General features: G+C 43.0%; 1 protein-coding gene across 5 annotated transcripts in view; it reads left to right on the plus strand.

Annotated features, from left to right (window-relative positions):
* Nucleotides 1–36: 36 nt before the first annotated feature.
* Nucleotides 37–21,341, plus strand: part of RNF157 (ring finger protein 157) — an 82,413-nt gene continuing 61,108 nt past the window's right edge. For 3 of the 5 annotated variants that reach the window (XM_049635671.1, XM_049635672.1, XM_049635674.1), the window contains exon 1: nucleotides 37–238. In XM_049635671.1, the coding sequence (XP_049491628.1) occupies nucleotides 151–238 (88 nt within the window). In that variant the 5' untranslated portion in view covers nucleotides 37–150. The remainder of the gene's footprint in view (nucleotides 239–21,341) is intronic. The other 2 variants (XM_049635670.1, XM_049635669.1) reach the window with 1 other exon arrangement.

Raw genomic sequence — 21,341 nt, forward strand, 5'->3', positions numbered from 1 at the left:
GGCGGAGGATGGTGCGCGGCGCGCCGGGGGCTCCCCGCCGCCAGAGCCGCAGCGCCGAGGCGGAGCCGGCTGCGGCGGACAGCCGACCCCCGCACCGCGCGCGGGGCGAGCGGCCGCGGTGAGGCGAGAGGGCGGCGCGGGCGCAGCGCCATGGGGGCCCTGACCAGCCGGCAGCACGCGGGCGTGGAGGAGGTGGACATCCCGTCCAATTCCGTGTACCGCTACCCGCCCAAGTCCGGTGAGCGCCGGCGGGCGCGGGCTGGGCGCGCCCCGGGGCCGGGGGGGTGGGGAGGTCTGCGGGCCGGTGCGGCGGGGCCGTTGGCGGGGTAGCCGCGGTGGCCGGCCGGCCCGCCGCCCGAGGACGCCAGCGGCCTGCAGGCCGTCTGCCCGGTGACAGAGACGCGAGCGGCGGGGACTGCGGCTCCGGAGGGGCGGGGTGCCCCGCGGGGCGCTTCTTGGCGCCCGGTGCGCCCTTTCCGCCGGGGGGGTTGCTGAGGGCTAGGTGAGGCGGGCCTGGCGTCCGAAACGGGGGCCGAGGGCCGGGGGCCGCGCATCCAGGCCTCTGGAGAGGGAGGCGCGGACGCAAGGTTTGAAGTAGGTTTCTCGGGGAGGGGGGGAGTGGCGGGGGGGGGGGGGGGGTGGAGCGCGGAAAGCTTCCATTGCCTGCGGGAGGATGGAGGCCCAGAATGCGTTTGCAGGCTGGCGCTTTTCAGGAAGCTGTCAGAAGCAGAAAGAAGTGTTTCACAGAAACGTTTGGGCATCTGAGTATCAGAGTCACCCGGGTTGTCCCTTTGCCAGAGTAGCGGCAGGCCTGGCTTTTGGAATGGGGAGAGCTAGGGGACAGGGCACAGGCATTTAGAATGTCTCGAAGTTACTATGTGTGTGGTCAGAATCGTTGAAAAGAGCGATGTCTGCAGCCCCTGGGCTGTGCCCTAAGCGTTGGAGGTGGAGGAGGGTTTTGCCAGGGAGGGGGAGAGGATCCCGAGTGGATTGAGCAGCGGCCAGTTCTGAACTGCTTGCTGCATGACCTCTTTGCTCGTGATTTTTCATTGCTTTTTCCCAAGGCTTCTGGGGGACGGATGGCTACCGTCTTCTGTTTGGCCTGGGACCTAATGAGGCTTTGGGCGATCTTGGAGAGGTGTCAGGATGGGAGCCTCAGGGTAAAGACATGCTAATGAGATGAGCTGGTTTCTCAGCAGTGTGTCCAGTGTGTGCCAGGTGGAAGCAGGGACCAGACGATGAACCTGCGCCCTGCAGAATGTCTGCCAGCCCTGTTTCTTGCTGCCGCTGTGCCAAAGCATGAATCCTTGCTGAATGTGATTAAGAGCCGTTTTAGAACAGTCTAAGACAAAGCTGCGGGATCTCTAGTGTTTTAAGAAAACTCTAGCTAATTAGGACTGTATGAAAAAATGCCCATAGAAGCGTGCACTTTGCTTTTTAGTGGACAGAAATATGCACAAGTATTTGTGGGGGTTCCCCCCCCCCCCCCCCCCCCCCGAAATCACTTAGCTTTTATTGATCAGAGTATGGAACATGTTTTGCTGAGCTTGGAGTTTTCAGTAGAGTTTGCAGTCTCAGAAGAGGATTCACCCTCCCTTCACGTGTGGGAATTAGCATGGGTAAATCTCTAGAAGGCGGTTCCCCAAAGGATATTAATACAAGTATGAGTCTTGGGTGATGACCATAAAAGGAAAATGGACCAAACTAAAACTTTTTAAAAAGATTTGTTTGTTTATTAAGTCTATTTATTTATTTAGAGAGAGAGGCGGTGGGGGGGGGGGGGGGCAGAGAGAGAATCCCAAGCAGGCTCCACATTGTCAGTGAAGAGCCCGTCTCGGGACTCGATCTCACGAACTGGGAGATCATGGCCTGAGCCGAAGTCAGGCACTCAGCCAGTTGAGCCACCTAGGTATCCCCAAACTAAAACTTTCCTTATGCAACACACTTTGTGCTGACAGTCTGAAATAATCCTCTCCACTCCACCAGTCTTTTAAAAGTGCTAAGTAGTCGTATCTCATTTCTTTCTTTCTTTTTTTTTAATTTTTTTTTTTTACATTTATTTATTTTTGAGACAGCATGAACGGGGGAGGGGCAGAGAGAGAGGAAGACACAGAATCAGAAGCAGGCTCCAGGCTCTGGGCCATCAGCCCAGAGCCTGACACGGGGCTCGAACTCACAGACCACAAGATCGTGACCTGAGCTGAAGTCAGACGCTCAACCGACTGAGCCACCCAGGCGCCCCATTCGTAGCTCATTTCTAATTGGAAGTTATATATGTGAGAAATCTTTACAGCAAAAGGGCCAAATTATTTGTGTTGAAGATAAAACACAGAAGATAAGAACCAGAACATTCATGTCCCAGCCAGCACATCTTTGTGGACTTGAGAATTTCCATGAACTTGCATATATGCTCTAGTCTGGAGACATTTCCCACCCTTCATCTGATCTTTAAACTGACTTGGCTTTTTATGGGGACGATAGTATTGTAGACCTGAAAAGGGACCTTTGAGGGAATTTGGCCCAAGACCCACTCATGTCGGTGGTAAGAAAGTGGAAGTCCAGAGACGTAAATTAGTCTGGCCAGGTCACCCATCAGGTTAGGGCACTTCTTTCTAAGCCATCAGCCTCTGCCTTTCGCAAAGGAATTGACTTGTGGAAAGGAGGCTGCTCTGCATCAGGACTGAAACAGAACTCAAAGGCCGGTCCTTGTTGAGGAATCAGACTGGGTTGATTTTAAGCCTTCTTATCTTCAGTACTGATAGTAGGACAAAGCAGATAACAGAGTCAGCTTTCTCCAGGTGACCAGCTAAACTGAGACCGTGCCCTGACTCCCTGGAAAGTCTCAGACTCTGCTGCCCGTGGAAGAGTTTCAGAAAGCAACTGTGTCATCTGGCCCTGTGATGATAGTTACAGTGCCTGGCAGAAATTGCTTTCTTTTGTTTGTGTCTTTAGAGGAACCCCTTAGTTTTGTACGCTCATTGAAATAGAAACATTTAGAAATTACTGAGAACAGGGGCGCTTGGGCGGCTCAGTCGGTTAAGCATCCGACTTCAGCGCAGGTCATGATTGTGGGTTCGAGCCCCGTGTTGGGCTCTGTGCTGACAGCTCAGAGCCTGGAGCTGCTTTGGATTCTGTGTCTCCCTCTCTCTGTCCCCCCCTCCCCTTGTGCTCTGTGTCTCTCGCTCTCTGTCTCAAAAGTAAATACTAAAATAATTTAAAAAATTTTTTTAGCGTTTATTAACGCTCTGAGAGACAGAGAGACACAGAGCGTGAGCAGGGGAAGGGTAGAGAGAGGGGGAAACACAGAATCTGAAGTAGGCTCCAGGCTCTGAGCTGTCAGCACAAGGCCTGACGCGGGGCTCGAACTCACAAATTGCGAGATCGTGACCTGAGCCAAAGTCGGTCGCTTAACCCACTGAGCCACCCAGGCGCCCCTAAAAATTTTTTTTAGAAATTACTGGAAACAGCTGATTTCATGTTGAAACTGAAGTTTCTTTAAAAAATTAGGTTTCTTTTTTTAGAGAGCGATAGCCTAAATTGTTTTATAATTATTTTTTGAATAAGTAATCTAAGTTACATGATTCAAAGTTTAAAAGAATGAAAAGCCATAAAGTGAAAGTCTTGTTCTCACTGCTCTGTTCATCACCTGGTTTCTCCCCATATACCTCCTCCCATCCCTGTGTAACCATTTTTGGTTTCTTTGGAATTCTTCCAGTTTCTTGTACGAATACAAGCATAACATGCTATTTAGGCTGTTCTGCACCTTTTTTTTTAAACCTTTTTTTTGTAGAGATTTTATTTATTATTTATTTTGTATACATTTTTAATGTTTGTTTATTTATTTATTTTGGAAAGAAAGAGCACAAGACGGGGAGGAGCAGAGGGAGAGAGGAAGACACAGAATCTGAAGCAGGCTCCAGACTGCTTGCTGTCAGCGCAGGGCTGGATGTGGGGCTTGAACCCATAAACCGTGAAATCGTGACCTGAGCCAAAGTCAGATGCTTAACCAACCGAGCCACCCAGACACCCCAAAGATTTTATTTATTTTTTAAATGTTTATTTATTTTGAGCTAGAGAGAGAGCATGCAAGTGTGGGCAGGGGAGAGGCAGAGAGAGAGAGAGAGAGAGAGAGAATCCCAAGCAGGCTCTACACTGAGTGTGGAACCAGAAGCAGCGCTCAGTCCCACAACCCTGTGATCCCGACCTCAGCCAAAATCAAGTCAGATGCTCAACCGACTGAGCCACGCAGGTGCCCCAAGAGCAGTTTTTTAAGCATGGATAACGCCTCTTGTCTGTGAAATAGTTATAACAATTTCTCTTAGTTTTTAGGAACATCAATTTAATATTAGTTTCGAAGCCAAGGAGTTTAAAATCTGTAACTCGCCACAAAATAAAGAATTGTTCAGTTCTGGGACCGTTTGATAACTTTAAAATTAAGTAAGTTCCTTGGGGTGCCTGGTAGCTCAGTCGGTTAAGCAACTGACTTCAGCTCAGGTCATGAATTCTGTCAGCATAGAGGCCACTTCTGATAGGCTCTCTCTCTCTTTGCCCCTCCCCCGCAATAAACATAAAAAAAGTAATCTGAAATTCATAGTAAATACACCGAATACCATAAAAAACCTAAACTACCATAAAAAACCTAAACGTTCCTCCATTTAATGATGGTCATCAAGGTCAAGAGTTCAAATGCCAGCATTATTTTTCAAACACTTAAAATGTAGTGATTTTCCTCTTGAAACCTTCAGTATTTATTGTTAATTTTTTTAATTTTCTATTTTTTATTTGAGAGACAGAGTATGAGAGAGGGGCAGAGGGAAAGATGGAGAGAATCCCCCGACTGTAGGATCATGACCCGAGCTGAAATCAAGAGTCAGACAGACACTCAGTTGAGCCACCCAGGTGCCCCTGAAACCTCCAGTGTTTTTGTTTTATTTATACTTCATTAAAAGCAGACCGATTTCTTTTACTTCTCGATTTTGTTCTAAGATTTAGGGCCTTTGATTTCCTTATATGATGGTGGTTGTATCCTTTTGTTCTTTAGCATGTTTTCTCTTTCTGTTTATTACCATTTATGTACCTTTACTGAGCACCTGCTATGTATCATTCATTGTACTGTGCACCAGTATATAGATTCTGATCCTTGTGCTCAGTGATTTTGATTCCTTTGGCAAGCAGCAGGATAGCTCTCAAATCAACTTTGGAATTCATGATATGGGTCACAGAAGGGAGTATTAACAACACAAGCTATTTGGTGGCAGTATCAGTCAGGATTCTCCAAAGAAACGGAACCAATAGGAGATATATGTATATTTAAAAAATATATGTATGTTCCTTAAAATAAAAAGATTTATTTTTTATGTTTGCTTTTTATTTTAAGGAATTGTCTTCTGTGATTGTGGGAGCTGGCAAGTCTAAAATTTATAAGGCCCGCCAGCAAGCTGGAAACAGACAGGAATTGATGTAGTCATGAGTCTGAAATCTGTAGAGCAAGCTAGCAGACTGGAAACTCCGGCAGGATTTCTCTTTCAGTCTTAAGACAGAATTCCTTCTTCTCTGGGGAACCTCGGTTTTTGCTCTTACAGTCCTCCACTGATTGGATGAGGCCCATCCACATTATCAAGGTAATTTCTTTAAAGTCAACTAATTGTAAATGTTAATTACATCTACAAAATACCATCACAGCAACATCTCGATTAATGTTTGGATAAACAGCTGGGCATGATAGCCCAGCCAAGACACATAAAATTTACAACTATAGTGGCTTCCTATTTTAACTAATTATTCTTGTGAAGTAGGTGCTAAGCTCGAGGTTTTAGTTGATGAAAGAGTACTTGTGCTGTGAAAACCTCTTTTTTAAAAAAATTTTTTCTTTAAGTTTATTTATTTATTTTGAGAGAGAGAGCGAGAGTGAGCATGAGCAGGGAAGGGTCAGAGAGAAGAAGAGAGAGAGAATCCCAAGCAGGCTCTGTGCTGACAGTGCAGATGTGGCTCGAACTCACAGACTGCAAGATCATGACCTGACCCGAAACCAAGCCTCTGAAAACTAAGAGTTGGAGGCTTAACTGACTGAGCCACCCAGGTGCCCCACAACCTATTTAAAAAAAAAAATCTAAAAGTTACAACCTTTAGAAATCATTATTTAAAAATTATGCTTCTTCCAGAATTTCAGTGCTTATAATCTAGTGTCAGAGGTGGAATGCAGGCATACAGAGGTAAGTAAGAATACAGACTACCGTCACCAACTGAGGTATATATCCCAGGAATGCAGGGTTAGTTTAATATCTGAAAATCAGTTAATGTTAATATATCATATTAGTAGAATAAAAAATAAAAACTACATGATTATTTCAATAAGTGGAGATAAAACGTGACAAATCCAACCTTTTCAAGATGAGGAACACTCAACCAACTGGGAATAGAAGGGAACTTCCTCAACTTGATAAAGGGCATCTCTGAAAAGCCCGCAGCTCATATCATACTTAATGATGAAATACAGAATGCTTTCCTGCTAAGATCAGGAACAGGGCAAGGATGTCTGCTTTTGTCATTTAGTGTTGATTGGAGATTCGGACTAGTATGGCAAAATAAACACACGTACGTATTAAAAAAAAATTTTTTTAAGGCACCCAGAATGTAAAGGAAGAAGTAAAACTCTGTTCACAGGTGACACGATCCTGTATGAGAAAGTACCAAGGATTCCACACACACACACACACACAACTACTACCATCAATAAATGAGTTAGGAAGATTGCACATACAAGACCAATATATAAAAATCAATTGCATTTTTACACACAAGGAATGATCTGAAAATGAAATTAAGAAAGCTGGGGCACCTGGCTGGCTCAGTTGGTTGAGTGTCGGATTTTGGCTCAGGTCATGATCTTGTGGTTCGTGGGTTTGAGCCCAGCATCAGGCTCTGTGCTGACAGCTTAGAGCCTGGAGCCTGCTTTAGATTCTGTGCCTCTCTCTCTGCCTCTGCCCATCTTGTACTCTGTCTCTCTCTCAAAAATAAATAAACATTAAAAAAAAATTTTTTTTTTTAAAGAAAGAAAGAAAGCAATTCATCCTCGAGTTTCTGGGTGGCTCATTCAGTTAAGTGTCTGACTCTTGGTTTTGGTTCAGGTTATAATCTCAGGGTTTCGTGAGTTTGAGCCCTGGTTCAGGCTCTGTGCTGGCAGCGCAGAGCTTGCTTGGAATTCTCTCTCCCTCTCTGCCCCTCCCCTGCTCACTCTTGCATGCTTTTGCACACACTGTGGCTCAAAATAAATAAATAAACTTTAAAAAAAAAAGTATAAAAGTTGTACACTGAAAATTCTACAATGTTACCGAGATTGATGCTTTAACTAAAGAAGTTTTAAAAGATCTAAGTAACTAAACACTTCATGTTGGACAACTCAGTATTGTCAAGATGCCAATATTCTCCAAATTGATCTAAAAATTTAGTCAAAATCCCAACAGACTTTTTCTAAAGGAATTGACCAACTGATTCTTTTTCTCTTTTTAATTTTTTTAGTTTAACATTTCTTTTTGAGAGAGAGATAGAGGGAGGCGGAGCACGAGTGGAGTAGGGGCAGAGACAGAGGGAGACATAGAGTCTTAAGTAGACTCTACACTCAGCACAGAGCCTGATGCAGGGCTCGATCCCATGACTCTGGGATCATGACCTGAGCCAAAATCAAGAGTTGGATGCTCAACCAACTGAGCCACCCAGGTGCCCTGAAAAATCTTAAAAAAAGGAAGGGAGGAAGAGAGGGAGGAAGGGAGGAAGGGAGGGAGGGAGAGAGAGAGAGAGAAAGAAAGAGAAAGAAAGAAAGAGACTAACAAAGTTAAAGGACTTGCACTACCCAATTTAAAAAATTACTATAAAACCACAGTGTGGTATTGGCACAACAAAAGTCATATAGATCAATGGAACAGAATTTTAAGGCAGAAATAAAACCTTATGTTTATGGTCAGTTGATTTTGACAAAAGTACCGAGACCTATCAACAGGAAAAGAATAGTTTTTTTCAACAAATGGTGCTGGGACATTTGGATAATGACAAGCAAAAAATAATAGTAACAATAAACTTAAACTCTTTCTTACATCACCAAAAATTAACTCAGAATGGATCACAGAATGAAGACACAAGTCACAGAATGGGAGAAAATATTTGCAATTCATATATATGTTAAGGGATTTGTATCAAGAATGTATAAAGAACTTGTACAGTTTAATAAGAAAAAGAACCTGGGGGGGGCGCCTGGGTGGCTCAGTTGGTTGAGTGTCCGACTTCAGCTCAGGTCACGATCTCGCGGTCCGTGGGTTCGAGCCCCGCGTCGGGCTCTGGGCTGATGGCTCAGAGCCTGGAGCCTGCTTCTGATTCTGTGTCTCCCTCTCTCTCTGCCCCTTCCCCGTTCATGCTCTGTCTCTCTCTGTCTCAAAAATAAATAAACGTTAAAAAAAAATTTTTTTTTTTTTTTAAAAAAAGAAAAAGAAAAAGAACCTGGGGTGCCTGGGTGGCTCAGTTGGTTAAGCATTCTGACTTTGGCTCAGGTCATGATCTCGCGGTTTGTGAGTCCAAGCCCCATGTCAGGCTCTGTGCTGACAGCTCAGAGCCTGGAGCCTGCTTTGTGGATTCTGTCTCCCTCTCCCCTGCCCCTCCCCTGCTCATGCTCTGTCTCTCTCTCAAAAATAAATAAAACATTAAAACAATTAAGAAAAAAAGAAAAAGACAAACCTTAAAAAAGGAACAAAGGTCTTGATAGACATTCCTCCAAAAAAAGATACATAAATGGAAAATAAGCACATGAAAACAGCATCATTAGCCATTAGGGAAATGCAAATCAAAGCTACAGTTAGATACCACTTCACAACCACTAGGGTGGCTATAATCAATATAAGAAATAATAAGTGTTGGTGAGGATGTAGAGAAATTAAAATTCTGGTACCCTCCTGGTAGAAATGTAAAATAACACAGTTGCTTTGGAAAACGGTTTGACAGTTCCTTAAATGACTCAGCAATTCCATTCATAGGTATATATATGCCCAAGAAAAATGGGGAAAATCCACACCAAAATATGTACATGAATGTTCGTGACAGCATTTTTCGTAATAGCTAAAAGGTGGAAATAACCCAAACGTCCGTCAACTGGCAAATGGAACAACTGATAAAATGTGACAAGTCCACCCAATGGGACTTTATTTGGCAATAACAGGGTATTTGCTGCACCATGATGAACCTTGAAAACATTCATGTTAAGTGAAAAGCCAGATGCAAAATGGTATACATCGAATAATCCCATTTATTCGTAATGTCTGCAAAAGACAAATCCATTGAGACAGAAAGTAGATTAGTGAGTGTCAGTGACTGGGGGGGGGGGGGAATGGGGAGTGACTGCTAATGGGTTTCTTTTTGGGATAATGAAAATGTCCACTAATAGGATCATGGTGAATAGTTGCAGAACTCTGTGAATATACGAAAAAGCCGCTGGATAGTGTACTTTAAATAGGTGAATTGTAAGGTGTATGAATTATATGTCAATAAAGCTGTTTAAAAAAATGGACCTAAATGTAAGAACTAAAGCTGTAAAACCCCTAAAAGAAGATATAGATACAGGAGAAATTATTTATTTGACTCAGATTAGGGAAAGTTCTTTGATACAGCACCAAAAACACTATCCAGAAGAGAAAAAACTGATAAATTGGATTTCTCCAAAATTAAACATGTTTCTGTTTCAGAAAACATTAAGATAGATGAAAAGACAAGCCATCTTCTGAATGAAAATATTTGCAAAACTCATGGATAAAGGATTTGCATCTAGAATATACCAAGAACTTTAACAACTCAGTATTTATTTATTTATTTATTTATTTATTTATTTTTAATGTTTATTTTTGAGAGAGACAGAGACAGAGCGTGGGTGAGGGAGGGATGGAGAGAGAGGGAGACACAGAACCTGAAGCAGGCTCCAGGCTCCAAGCCGTCAGCACAGAGACTGATGCGGGGCTCCAGCTCACAAACGGTGAGATCATGACCTGAGCTGGAGTCATTACAGTCAACCGACCGAGCCACCCAGGCGTCCCTAACAACAGTGTTAAGACGACCCAATTTAAAAATGGACAAGCGAGTTGAATAGGTATGTCCCCAAAGAAGATATAGGAATGGCTAATAAACCCATAGAATGATGCTCACTACCTGTAGTCGTTAGGAAAATACAGTCAAAACCACAATGAGGGGCACCTGGGTGGCTCAACCGATTAAGCCTCTGACTCTTGCTTTCCGCTCAAGTCATGATCTCAAGGTTTGTGAGTTCAAGCCTCACATTGGGCTCCGTGCTGACAGTGCGGAGCCTGCTTGGGATTCTCTCTTTCCCTCTCTCTCTGCCCCTCCTCCACTCATTTTCTGTCTCTTTCTCAAAAATAAATAAATAAACAAAAAATTAAAAAAAAAAAACACCACCACAAGGAGATAGCAGTTCACAACCACTAGGAGAGCTACAATAAGAAAGACGATGTCAAAAAAAAAGAAAAAGATCTCAAGTGTTAGTGGGAATGCATGGAAATGGAATCCTAGTACGTCTCTGAAAGGAATGTAAAATGGTAGCAGCCCCTTTGGAAGAGTTTGGGAGTGTCTTAAAAAGTTGAACATAAAGTTACCTTATGATCTAGAATTCCACTCTCAACGAATGTGTCCAGAAGATTCACACACAGACACGTATGTGCATGTCCATAGCAGCATTGTATCTATGAAGAGGCAAGAAATGGGAAGTAATCCAAATGTCCATCAGCTGGTGAATGGATTAATAAAATGAGATAAATTCATACAATGAAATGCTATTCGGCAATTTAAAGGAATGAACTAGTGATGTATGCTGCACTACACGGATTAACCTCGAAAACATTGTGCTAAGTGCTAGAAACCAGATTTAAGACTGTATATTGTGTGAGTCCATTTATACGAAATGGCTAGAAAAGGCAAATTTGTAGAGCTAGAAAACAGCAGTGTTTGCCTAAGCCTGGGGAAGGGAGTGGGACTTCGTTGTAAACGGGCACGAGGGAACATTTTGGGCGTGGTGGAAATGTTTTCAAGCGGATGGTGGTGATAGTTACCAAAGTCATTAAAATGTACGATGGGTGAATTAAAAAAAAAATTTATTTTTTACATTTATTTATTTTTGATAGAGACAGGGCACAAGTTGGGGAGGGGCAGAGAGAGAAGGAGACACAGAATCCGAAGGAGGCTCCAGGCTCCGAGCCGTCAGCACAGAGCCTGACCCGGGGCTCGAACCCACGAACCGTGAGATCATGACCTGAGCCGAAGTCGGCCGCTTAACCGACTGAGCCACCCAGGTGCCCCATGATGGGTGAATTTTATGTGATGTATAGTATACCTCAGTAAAGCTGTTAAAAGTAACTACACAGGGGTTTCTGCCAAGGGAGTAAAATACAGAAAAGAGCTTGATCAGTAAGGGTAGAGTTCTAGAAAGCAATGGTTCTGAACGCATCGAAGGCAGGGTAGAACGCTCAAATAGCCCAAGAGGGAGAATAGTGTTAGTAATGGCCTGGAAGTTTGCTGGTGTGCTTTGTTTTTGTTTGGTTTTGGTTTTGTTTTGTTTTGTTTTGGCCTTTATAAGTTTTTGTTTTAATGCCAGTTAACATCTAGTGTTGTATTAGTTTCAGGTGTACTTGCCAGTATTCTTGATGGATTTAGAGAATAGCGAATAGATTAGTTGGTTGAGGCAGGGAATTCTAGTAGAAAGATAGCGTGGAATAAAATTTGGGAGGTGGGTAGGAGCCAAAAGAGAGAGGAACCAGGTGGTGTTCTTAGGAAGATTTATCTCTTAGAGGTATAGGTTGTAGGGAGAAAAAGACCCAGAAGCATGGAGATTTGCTAGGGAAGTATAACCTGATAATCCACTGTAACCGAACTTGGAAAGGGCTGAGGTCTTGACAAGGATGCTTGGCACCAAGCACACGTTCAGTGTTTTTGTGGTTTTGATGACTATGACATTTTTAGGCTGCGTGACCAGAGAAGTGAGCACCATTGACAGAAATTGAGAATCTGGGGAAGACACTGCTTTTCAAGTGAGTGCCAAACGGGCCGCCTGGGTGGCTCGGTCGGTTAGATGTCCAACTTCAGCTCACGTCATGATATGAGTTCGAGCCCCTGGAGCCTGCTTTGGATTCTGTGTCTCCCTTTCTCTCTGCCTCTCTGTCTCTCTCAAAAACAAAAAATAAAAAAAGAATTTTAAAGTGAGTTCCAAATGTCATCCAGGGCTTTACTGCTCCTTAGAATCTAGAAGAATTAGACAGACCCCCCCCCCAACCCCCCCAAATCATAGAGTGTAGACTTCTAATGCCGCTTCCAAGATTTCTGCGAATTCCTGCATGTCCCGTGGTACAGTCATGTTGGCTCCGGGGCTCCAGCTTGCTGTCTTTGCCCCACAGTAAATGTGACTTCAGTCCATTCTTCAGTTTCTCCAAAAAATTCCGTTCACAGAAAACCCTGAAAGCGTAGGTTCTGGGGCGCCTGGGTGGCTCAGTCGGTTAAGCATCGGACTCTTTGTCTCTGCTCAGGTCATGATCTCCCGGGTCGTGTGGGATCGATCCCTCCCGAGTCAGGCTCTGCTCTGGCAACTTGGAGCTGCTTGGGATTTTCTCTCCTCTCTGCCCCTCCCCTGCTCACATGCATGTTTGTGCTCACGAGCACTCGCTCTCTCTCTCTCAAAGATACATTAATAAACATAAAAAACCCCCAACAAAGTATAGATTCTGCTAAAGGTCTGCGGAGGGCAATGAAGTTGGGGTTTACGTCGCAGAAATACAAAGGAGTAGCAGGCAGCATCGCCCTAAACTGAACTTCAGCTACGGAGTTTTACTGGCTCTTAGGTTCCCCAGCCCCAGCCTTTCTCATCCTGTCATTTCTCTGCCTTTTTGACTCTTCTTCTCACCCTTTCTCCTGAGAAGAAAAGTCACAAGACAGTTTGAGTTGCAACCAGTAACAAAAGGACACGGACCGTTGGTGTGTTGTTCTTCATTCTCAGAAGCTCATTAAGGTATATTCCAAAAAAAAAAAAGATTGTGCCTTCACCCAGAGGAGTTGTGCTGACAGCTCCTGAGATAAAATGCTCTTTATTCCCCCTCCTCCCAGCAATAAAGGTGATTCATTGAACTTGAAGCAAAGAGGGGTTACCCGGATGAAAAGATACAGCAGGTGGTTAAAGATTTGGGCTGAAACTCCACGGAAGGATCAGAGGAAAATGTTTGGGAGTCGCGTTATGGGAAAGGAGGAGCCCGTGTGTATTGATTGCTCCCTGGGCCTGACAACAGTCCTTTGAAAGACGTGTTACTATCCGTTTTACAAATAAACCAAAGCTCAAAAAAGTTAAATAAGTTGTCCTAGGCCATACAGTGGTAGAAGGTGGCACCAGGAGCAAATGTGTGCCTTAAGTCAGAGCCTCTGCTTTGATTCTATGAGGAAGAGAGAGGGAGAAAGAATGAAAGAAAAGGAGAGACCTGAGCTCTTAGAGACACTTCCGCGTTTGTGGGCTGCACAAAAGCGTGGAACAAGTGGTAGGTAAGACGAGATTCAGGACCGGGAGGGCTTGGGGAGCCAAGGGACAAGGAGCCTCAGAAATGAGTGTGGAAGTCTTCTGAGCCTTCATAAGGGTGAAGGAAGTGTGAGAACAGACTTGGCCCGCTGGTGTTGCAGGGAAGAATTTAGAGCAGCGGAAACCACTGTAAGAGCTGCGGAGTTACTGGATGTGGGTGGGAGCAGGCAGGAATGACGGATGCGGGCCCAGGGGGCGGATTTTGAGGCATGGCAGATGAAACTCTTTTTGTGTTTGCTTTTTAAGTTGGGGAGACCAGAATATGCTTTCAGCGCAAGGCAAGTAAAAAGATGGTGGACAGAGGAATAGCAATATTGAGAAAGAGGGAGGTTGCTGATGAGGTCTCATCAGGAGGGAGAGGCAGTTGGGAATGGGAACTCAAGCGGAGAAGTTAACCTTGGAATGGGGAAAGGGCTACCTTCTTGAGATCGGAAGAATGTGTGGATAGAAATATAGGGAAGTTGGAAGGTGTTGAAACTTTGGTTTTTTGTTTTTGTTTTTTTCTTTAAGGATTTGTTTATTGATTGATTTTGAGAGAGAGGGGGAGAGAGAGAGAATCCCAAGTAGGCTCTGCACTGTCAGCACAGAGCCAGACGTGGGGCTCAGACTCAAGAACTGTGAGATCATGATCTGACTCAAAGTTAAGAGTCACACGGTTAACCCACTGAGCCACCCCGGCACCCCAAGGTGGTGAAGCTTTTGTGACGTTGAAGGGTTTTGAGGGGATGTCGCAATGGAAGAGTCAGGTTTGGTACCTTGAAAACGGGGGGAAGGCTTGGCTCTGTCGATGTGCGCCTTGCTCTAAATACTGGAAAGCTACAGTTGTTAAAACTATATTGTACTCAGGGGCACCTGGCCTGCTCCGTCAGTAGAGTATGTGACTCTCAATCTCAGGGTTGTGAGTTTGGGCCCCACGTTGGGCATGGAGCCTACTAAAAAACAAAGCAAAACTATATTGTACTCAAACAAAAACACTTCATTGTGCTCGTTCGGAATAGAATAGAGTCTGGAGCTAGGTATATATATATATATAGCATGATAAAAATAGATTTTCAGTTTAGTGGGGGTAATGGAATATTCAATAAATGGTGTTAGTAAAGTTTCCCGTTTGGGGAAAAAAAAAAAAAAGACTAACCCCTTATCCCACACAGTCTATAAGGACAAATTCCAGATCAAATAGCAACAACAACAATACCCAGGAGGGAAAAAAAAAAGCATGCAAGCAATGTAAACTAGAAAGTAGAGAATGTTTATCAGTAGGGAACCAGTTCATTAAATCTGGGCATTCAATGGGAATATAGTACAATGGTTAAGAGTACACATAGGAACTCTGTAATAAAAATAGCTGGGTTTGGGACCTGACACTGCCTCTTTTTTTTTTTAATTTTTTTTTTTTAACGTTTATTTATTTTTGGGACAGAGAGAGACAGAGCATGAACAGGGGAGGGGCAGAGAGAGAGAAAGACACAGAATCAGAAGCAGGCTCCAGGCTCTGAGCCATCAGCCCAGAGCCTGACGCGGGGCTCGAACTCAGGGACCGCGAGATCGTGACCTGAGCTGAAGTCGGACGCTTAACCGACTGAGTCACCCAGGCACCCCCTGACACTGCCTCTTACTAGCTGTGTGATCCTGGACAAATTACTTACCCTCTCTGTGCATTTACCGTCTCTTCTGCAAAATAAAAAATTTGTACCGCCTACCTTATATGGTTGTTGTGAGGAATAACCTATGTGCTACTTGTTAGTGCAGTGCTGGTATAGAGTGAGTCCTCGATATGGGGTTGTTACATTGAGGTTATTATTATGAGGTATTATAACGTGGTCATAATAATAATGAGTTTGATTTTTAAAAAAAAATTTTTAACGTTTATTTATTATTGAGAGATACAGAGAGACAGAGCATGAACATGGGAGGGGCAGAGAGAGAGAGAGACACAGAATCCGAAGCAGGCTCCAGGCTCTGAGCTGTCAGCACAGAGCCCGATGTGGGGCTCCAACTCACAAACCGCAAGATCATGGCCTAAGCTGAAGTCGGACACTTAACCGACTGAGCCACCCAGGTACCCCTTGAGTTTGATTTATAAGGGCAGACATGGAAAGATGCATAGAGTGCGATAGGCAAAAAAACCCAAAAAACAAAAAAAAACCTTGCAGATCGATATGTGTATATTCCAATTAAATTAAAAGACAAAGTAAAACAGAAAATCCGAATGTGTTTACATCTGTGTAGGAAAATCTGGAAGGCCACAAACCAATTCTTAATAGCAGAGTTACATCTCACAGAACGGATAATCAGGTTGGATTATCACTTTTTAAATTACGCGCTTCTGTGTATTTTTGTTTTTTATTTTTTGCAAAGGATATGTTTTACTTGTGTAATTTTAAAAAAGGCTTTATTTTAAGTAATCTCTACACCAAACATGGAGCTTGAACTCCTAACCCCAAGATCCAGAGTCGCTGCGTTCCACCTACTAAGTCAGCCAGGTGCCCTTTGTAATTTTTTAAATGAATAAAAGCATAAATAACAAAAGTAGTGCTGTGGCATTAGAATTGAGTGAACAGCATTAGTCAGCTCAGGTCATGATCTCACGGCTCGCAGCGCATCAGGCTCTGTGCTGACAGTTCCGACCCCTGAGCCTGCTTCGGGTTCTGTGTCTCCCTCTCTCTCTGCCCCTCCCCTGCTCACAATCTGTCTCTCTCTCTCTCTCAAAAATAAATAAACGTTAAAAAAATTTTTTCTTTTAAAGAATTGAGTCGAATAGAGATGTTTGAAAAAATTTTGTTACTGTTTTTTCATTTTTGTGACCAAAAGCTTAAAGTATATTATTTAAATATTGTGTAGATGAAGCTTTTTCAAATACATGGAAACCTAATAGGATTCCTATAGCCAATTTTCTCATATTTAAATTTTGTATAAAGTTATTATTTTATTTTTAAAGTTATTTTATTTTATTTACTTTTTTATTTTTATTTTTATTTTATTTATTTATTTATGTTTAATGTTTATTTATTTTTGAGAGAGAGAGACAGACAGACAGGGAGCGAGCAGGGGAGGGGCAGAGAGAGACAGAATCCAAAGCAGGCTCCAGGCTCTGAGCTGTCAGCACAGAGCCAGATGTGGGGCTCGAACTCACAAACCTGAGATCATGACCTGAGCCGAAGTCGGGCACTTAACTGACTGAGCCACCCAGGCGCCCCTTTATTTACTTTTTTAAATGTTTATTCATTTTTGAAAGAGAGAGAGAGAGAGAGAGAGAGAGAGAATGGGGGAGGGGCAGAGAGAGGAGGACAGAGGCTCTGAAGCCAGCTTTGCACTGACAGTAGAGAGCCGGATGAGGAGTTTGTACTCATGAACTGGGAGATCATGACCTGAGTCGAAATCTGATGCTTAACCTTGAGCCACCCAGGCACCCCTAAAGTTATTTTTAAATATAATTCCATTTTTTTGCAATAATCAAGCATACACCTCCATTAAGTTGAAGATTAATATTTTTCACTTATAGGCAGAATAGTTGTTTTATGTGACATCATTCAAAATGCAAAAAGAAGGGAAGATTGTTTATAAATCTTGCAATAAAAACTCCCACTTAGCCTAAGATAGGGGCTAAAATCCCAAATACATTTTCCTTTATCATTTACTCCACATAAATTATCAAAATTTTTTGCTTGCTCATCTTTGAGTTTTGTTTGTTTTATAAAATATAAAGTTTCCATGACTTGAGTTTAAAATCTTTGATTTGCAATGTGCCATTACTTAGAGGCCTAAGCAGTTGGGTTTTTTTTCCTACGCCTGGTTTCTGTAGGCAGACATATTTCAGTAATTTCATGGATTTGGAAAGAAAAGTTCTTATTTATTTTTTAAAATCTTTTTTATTAATGTTTATTTTTTATTTTTGAGAGAGAGACAGAGACAGAGACATTGTGCACAAGTGGGGGAGGAGCAGAGAGAAAGGGAGAATCCTAAACAGGCTCCAGGCTCTGAGCTGTCAGCACAGAGCCTGACGCGGGGCTCGAATTGCCAAACTGTGAGATCATGACCTGAGCCGAAGTCCGACGCTGAACAGACTGAGCCACCCGGGCTCAGTTTTTATTTTTTTACATTTTAGTTTTCATTAATCTCTACCCCCAACGTGGGCTCAAATTTACAACCCTGACTCAAGAGTCACATACTCTAGGGACTGAGCCAGCCAGCTCCCCCCTTTTTTTTGAAATTAGAGTTTTTGTTAATATATAGGGTACCCATAATGATTAAGGTGAACAATGTGATGATTTGATATATGTATATCTTATAAAAGGCATACAGAGTTGTAGGAAAATGGGAAGTGGGTCTAATTGTTCTTTATTGTGTGATGTTACAGTTCATAGCAGTTTGGTGGCATATATCAGAATGTCTCATTGGATCAGATGTAAATTATGGAATCAATTGAGCAATATTTAATTTCACTGTGATGTTAGGAATATGGCCCAATAGCTTAAATTCATTGGGCAAATTGTTTAAGATAGTGAATTGTAACTGAGGTTTTTCTCTTTGGTTTTTCTGAAAACCAGAAAACCAGTTTTCTCAGAAAAACTGAGGTTTTTCTCTTCTTCACATAAGGAACAAAGAGTTGTATTTTTCTTTGTGGACAGTTGAAGTCAATTTACTGATTTGAGCTCTTGGTTCAAAAGTTGTCTTTGATAGGGTAGGATTCCTTCGGTACTATACAAGTTCCTTTGGAATTACTCTGAAGTTTTTGTAGAGCCAGAAAGTGTTGATAGTGACAAAGATGAAATCAGAGGATGAGGAATAGTGTCTGCAGCTGTGCTCTCTACTATGGCAGCCACTGGCTTCATGTAGCCGCAGAACACTTGAAATGTGGCAAGTTCAAGGGCGCCTGAGTGACTCGGTTGGTCGAGCGTCTGACTCTTGGTTTCAGCTCTGGTCATGATCTCATGACCCCATGTCAGCTCTGTGCCGATGGTGTGGAGCCTGCTTGGAATTCTCTCTCTCTCTCCTTCTCTCCCTCTCTCTGCACCTCCCCTGCTTGTTCGTTCACTCTCTCAAAATGCATACATAAACATTAAAAAAAACCAAACCTGGCCAGTCCAAAATGAGATGCACTGTAAACAGTAGGAAATATGTGCCAGATTTTGAAGACTCCATACTTAAAAAAAAAAGAATGTAAATAGCTTGTTAATAATTTTTATACTGATTTGCATGTTGATAAAACATTTTGGATCTATTGGGATATTGGGATATCCAATATTGGGATAAAATTAATTTTGCTTTTTAAAAAATGCGGCTATTCGATAATTTAAAAATTACGTAGGGGGCTTGTGTTATATTTTTATTGGACAGCCCTGATCTGGAGGAACAGAGCTAGTGTAATTTTCTTCCCTTAGAAATAGTTTTACTTTTTTGCCTGGATGCCTTTTTTTCTTTAATATTTGTTTCCTTTAATCCTGAACTTGAATTAGTGTTGGCCATTCTGGACCAAACCTTATTGTTATTTTTTTCTTTACCGTAGTGGAAATTATGTAGCATTAAATTTATTATCTCAACCACTTTCAAGTGTACAATTCAGTAGTGTTAAGATCTCTAGAACTTTTTCTTCTTACAAAACAGAAACTCTATACCCATTAAACACCATTTCCCCCTTCTCCCTCCCACTCGTGCTGTGTTTTAAATATAATGTTGGAGATCTGTGTATGATGTGTCTTCTTTTCCCCCCTTTACTGAGATATAATTGACATAAAACGTCGTATAAGTTTAAGGTGTACAAAGCGATGATCTGACACACGTCTATCGCGTAAAATGATTACCACAAGATATACCTTCTTCAAGCCCACAAAGAATTTGAATACGAGTTCTGATTAAGAAATTCTAGCTAACTCATAATGAAAAGCTTGCAGTTTATCCATTAGTCATACGTGTTCCTGTTAGCAAACAGGCAAAGTATTCGAGTACAGTTCTTTCCCCCCTACCATTTCTGATTTTAGAGTGTAGTTCATGCTGAAAAGTGAAACTGTGCACAACTACGCCAACAGGCATCATTTTCAGAGACCGTTACCGTCTGCTGATGTGGTAGCGGCACATGACTGTGCGCTGATCTGTCCCTTTAGACAGCTGGGCAGACAGAAAGCTTTATGCAGGCCGCAGACGGCAGATTTGCTCTTTCTTGCCCGTCGAACTAGGGCAAGTGATTACAGGGGTCCGTTTCAAAGAAAGGAACGAGCAAATTTTTGGTTGCTTTAAGCTCATTATTATGATTTTTTAACAGAGAAGGTATTTGTATTTTAAGTGCACCAAGGGAGATCATCTTTTTTTTTTTAAGTTTATTTATTTTTGAGAGGGAGAGAGAGCGCGCGCGCGCGTGTATGCACAAGGGTCGGGGGGAGGAGCAGAGAGAGAGAGGGAGAGAGTACTGTCAGCACAGAGTGCAGTGCGGGGCTCAGTCCCACAAACTGTGAGATCACGACCTGAGCCAAAACCGAAGAGTCGGACGCTCAATTCACTGAGCCACCCAGGCGCCCCCGGAGATCATCTTTTTAAAGGAATTTTACATCGACTCTTCTACTGAAATGCAGAAGTCCTTTCTTCACCTGTGAAATATTGACCCTAATTTTAAATCTGTGTATATTTGTGCTCTTGATTTTTAATGTAAGGCAGAAGCACAGCTAGCTGTACCCTGCTTTCTTGGTAATTTCTTCTGTTTTAATATTATGGCAAAAATGGGGCGCCTGGGTGGCTCAGTCGGTTAAACGTCCGACTTCGGCTCAGGTCACGATCTCGCGGTCCGTGAGTTCGAGCCCCGCATCGGGCTCTGGGCTGACGGCTCAGAGCCTGGAGCCTGCTTCCGATTCTGTGTCTCCCTCTCTCTCTGACCCTCCCCCGTTCATGCTCTGTCTCTCTCTGTCTCAAAAATAAATAAAACGTTAAAAAAAAAAATATTATGGCAAAAAAAAAAGGCATTTCCGAAAGGACCCTGTCACCATCTTTAGCCCTTTACCCCCCAAGACGCCAGGGTAATCACTACCATCTGTAAGTGGATTATCTGGATTTCTTTGTCCCTACATCCCTCACCTGACTGTTCACAGGTGCTGGAAACTCAGCGTGTCCCATACTGAACTCAGCAGCACAGTTCCAGACACCAAACCTTCCTCTCTCCATTCTTTATTCATGACTCGGGCAAGCCATCCCTGCGTGTGAAACCTTTAACTTTTTATTTATCTTATGGTATTTATTTATTTAAGTCATTTCTTTCCCCACCGTGGGGCTCGAACTCCTGACCAGAGATCAAGACTCGCACGCTCTACCGATCGAGCCAGCCGGGCGCCCCAAAATCTTTAACTTTTAAAATTTCAGCGAATGGATGATAAATATATAGTCTCTAACGTACAGAAAATAGATTTTGCTAAGGTTCAACAGCAAATGACTTCAACTGTTTGAGGTGGCAGCTTCTACTTAGGGCAACTCGGCCCCTCCCCCGTCTATAAATTATGCACTTGGAAAATAGGGCTTGCAAGTGCGAGACTTAAATAATTGATAATGAAGCTTTCCCAAATGACGAATTGCACTGTCACTGCAAATAGATACACTTTGTATTTTTCAGTTTTGGTGGGTAGCTCTCGCGAGTTCCTCGGTGATTGCTTTGAGTTTGGCCGCTTTTTCTCTCAAATAATGTTTTCCTACTTGTTGTTTAATTAAAGAATCGTCTCACTTTGTGGTGAGTGATTTTTATCCACATTGCCTTGTGTAATAAGTG

The sequence above is a fragment of the Panthera uncia genome, chromosome E1 (assembly GCF_023721935.1).
Source record: "Panthera uncia isolate 11264 chromosome E1, Puncia_PCG_1.0, whole genome shotgun sequence".
Lineage (NCBI taxonomy): Eukaryota > Metazoa > Chordata > Mammalia > Carnivora > Felidae > Panthera > Panthera uncia.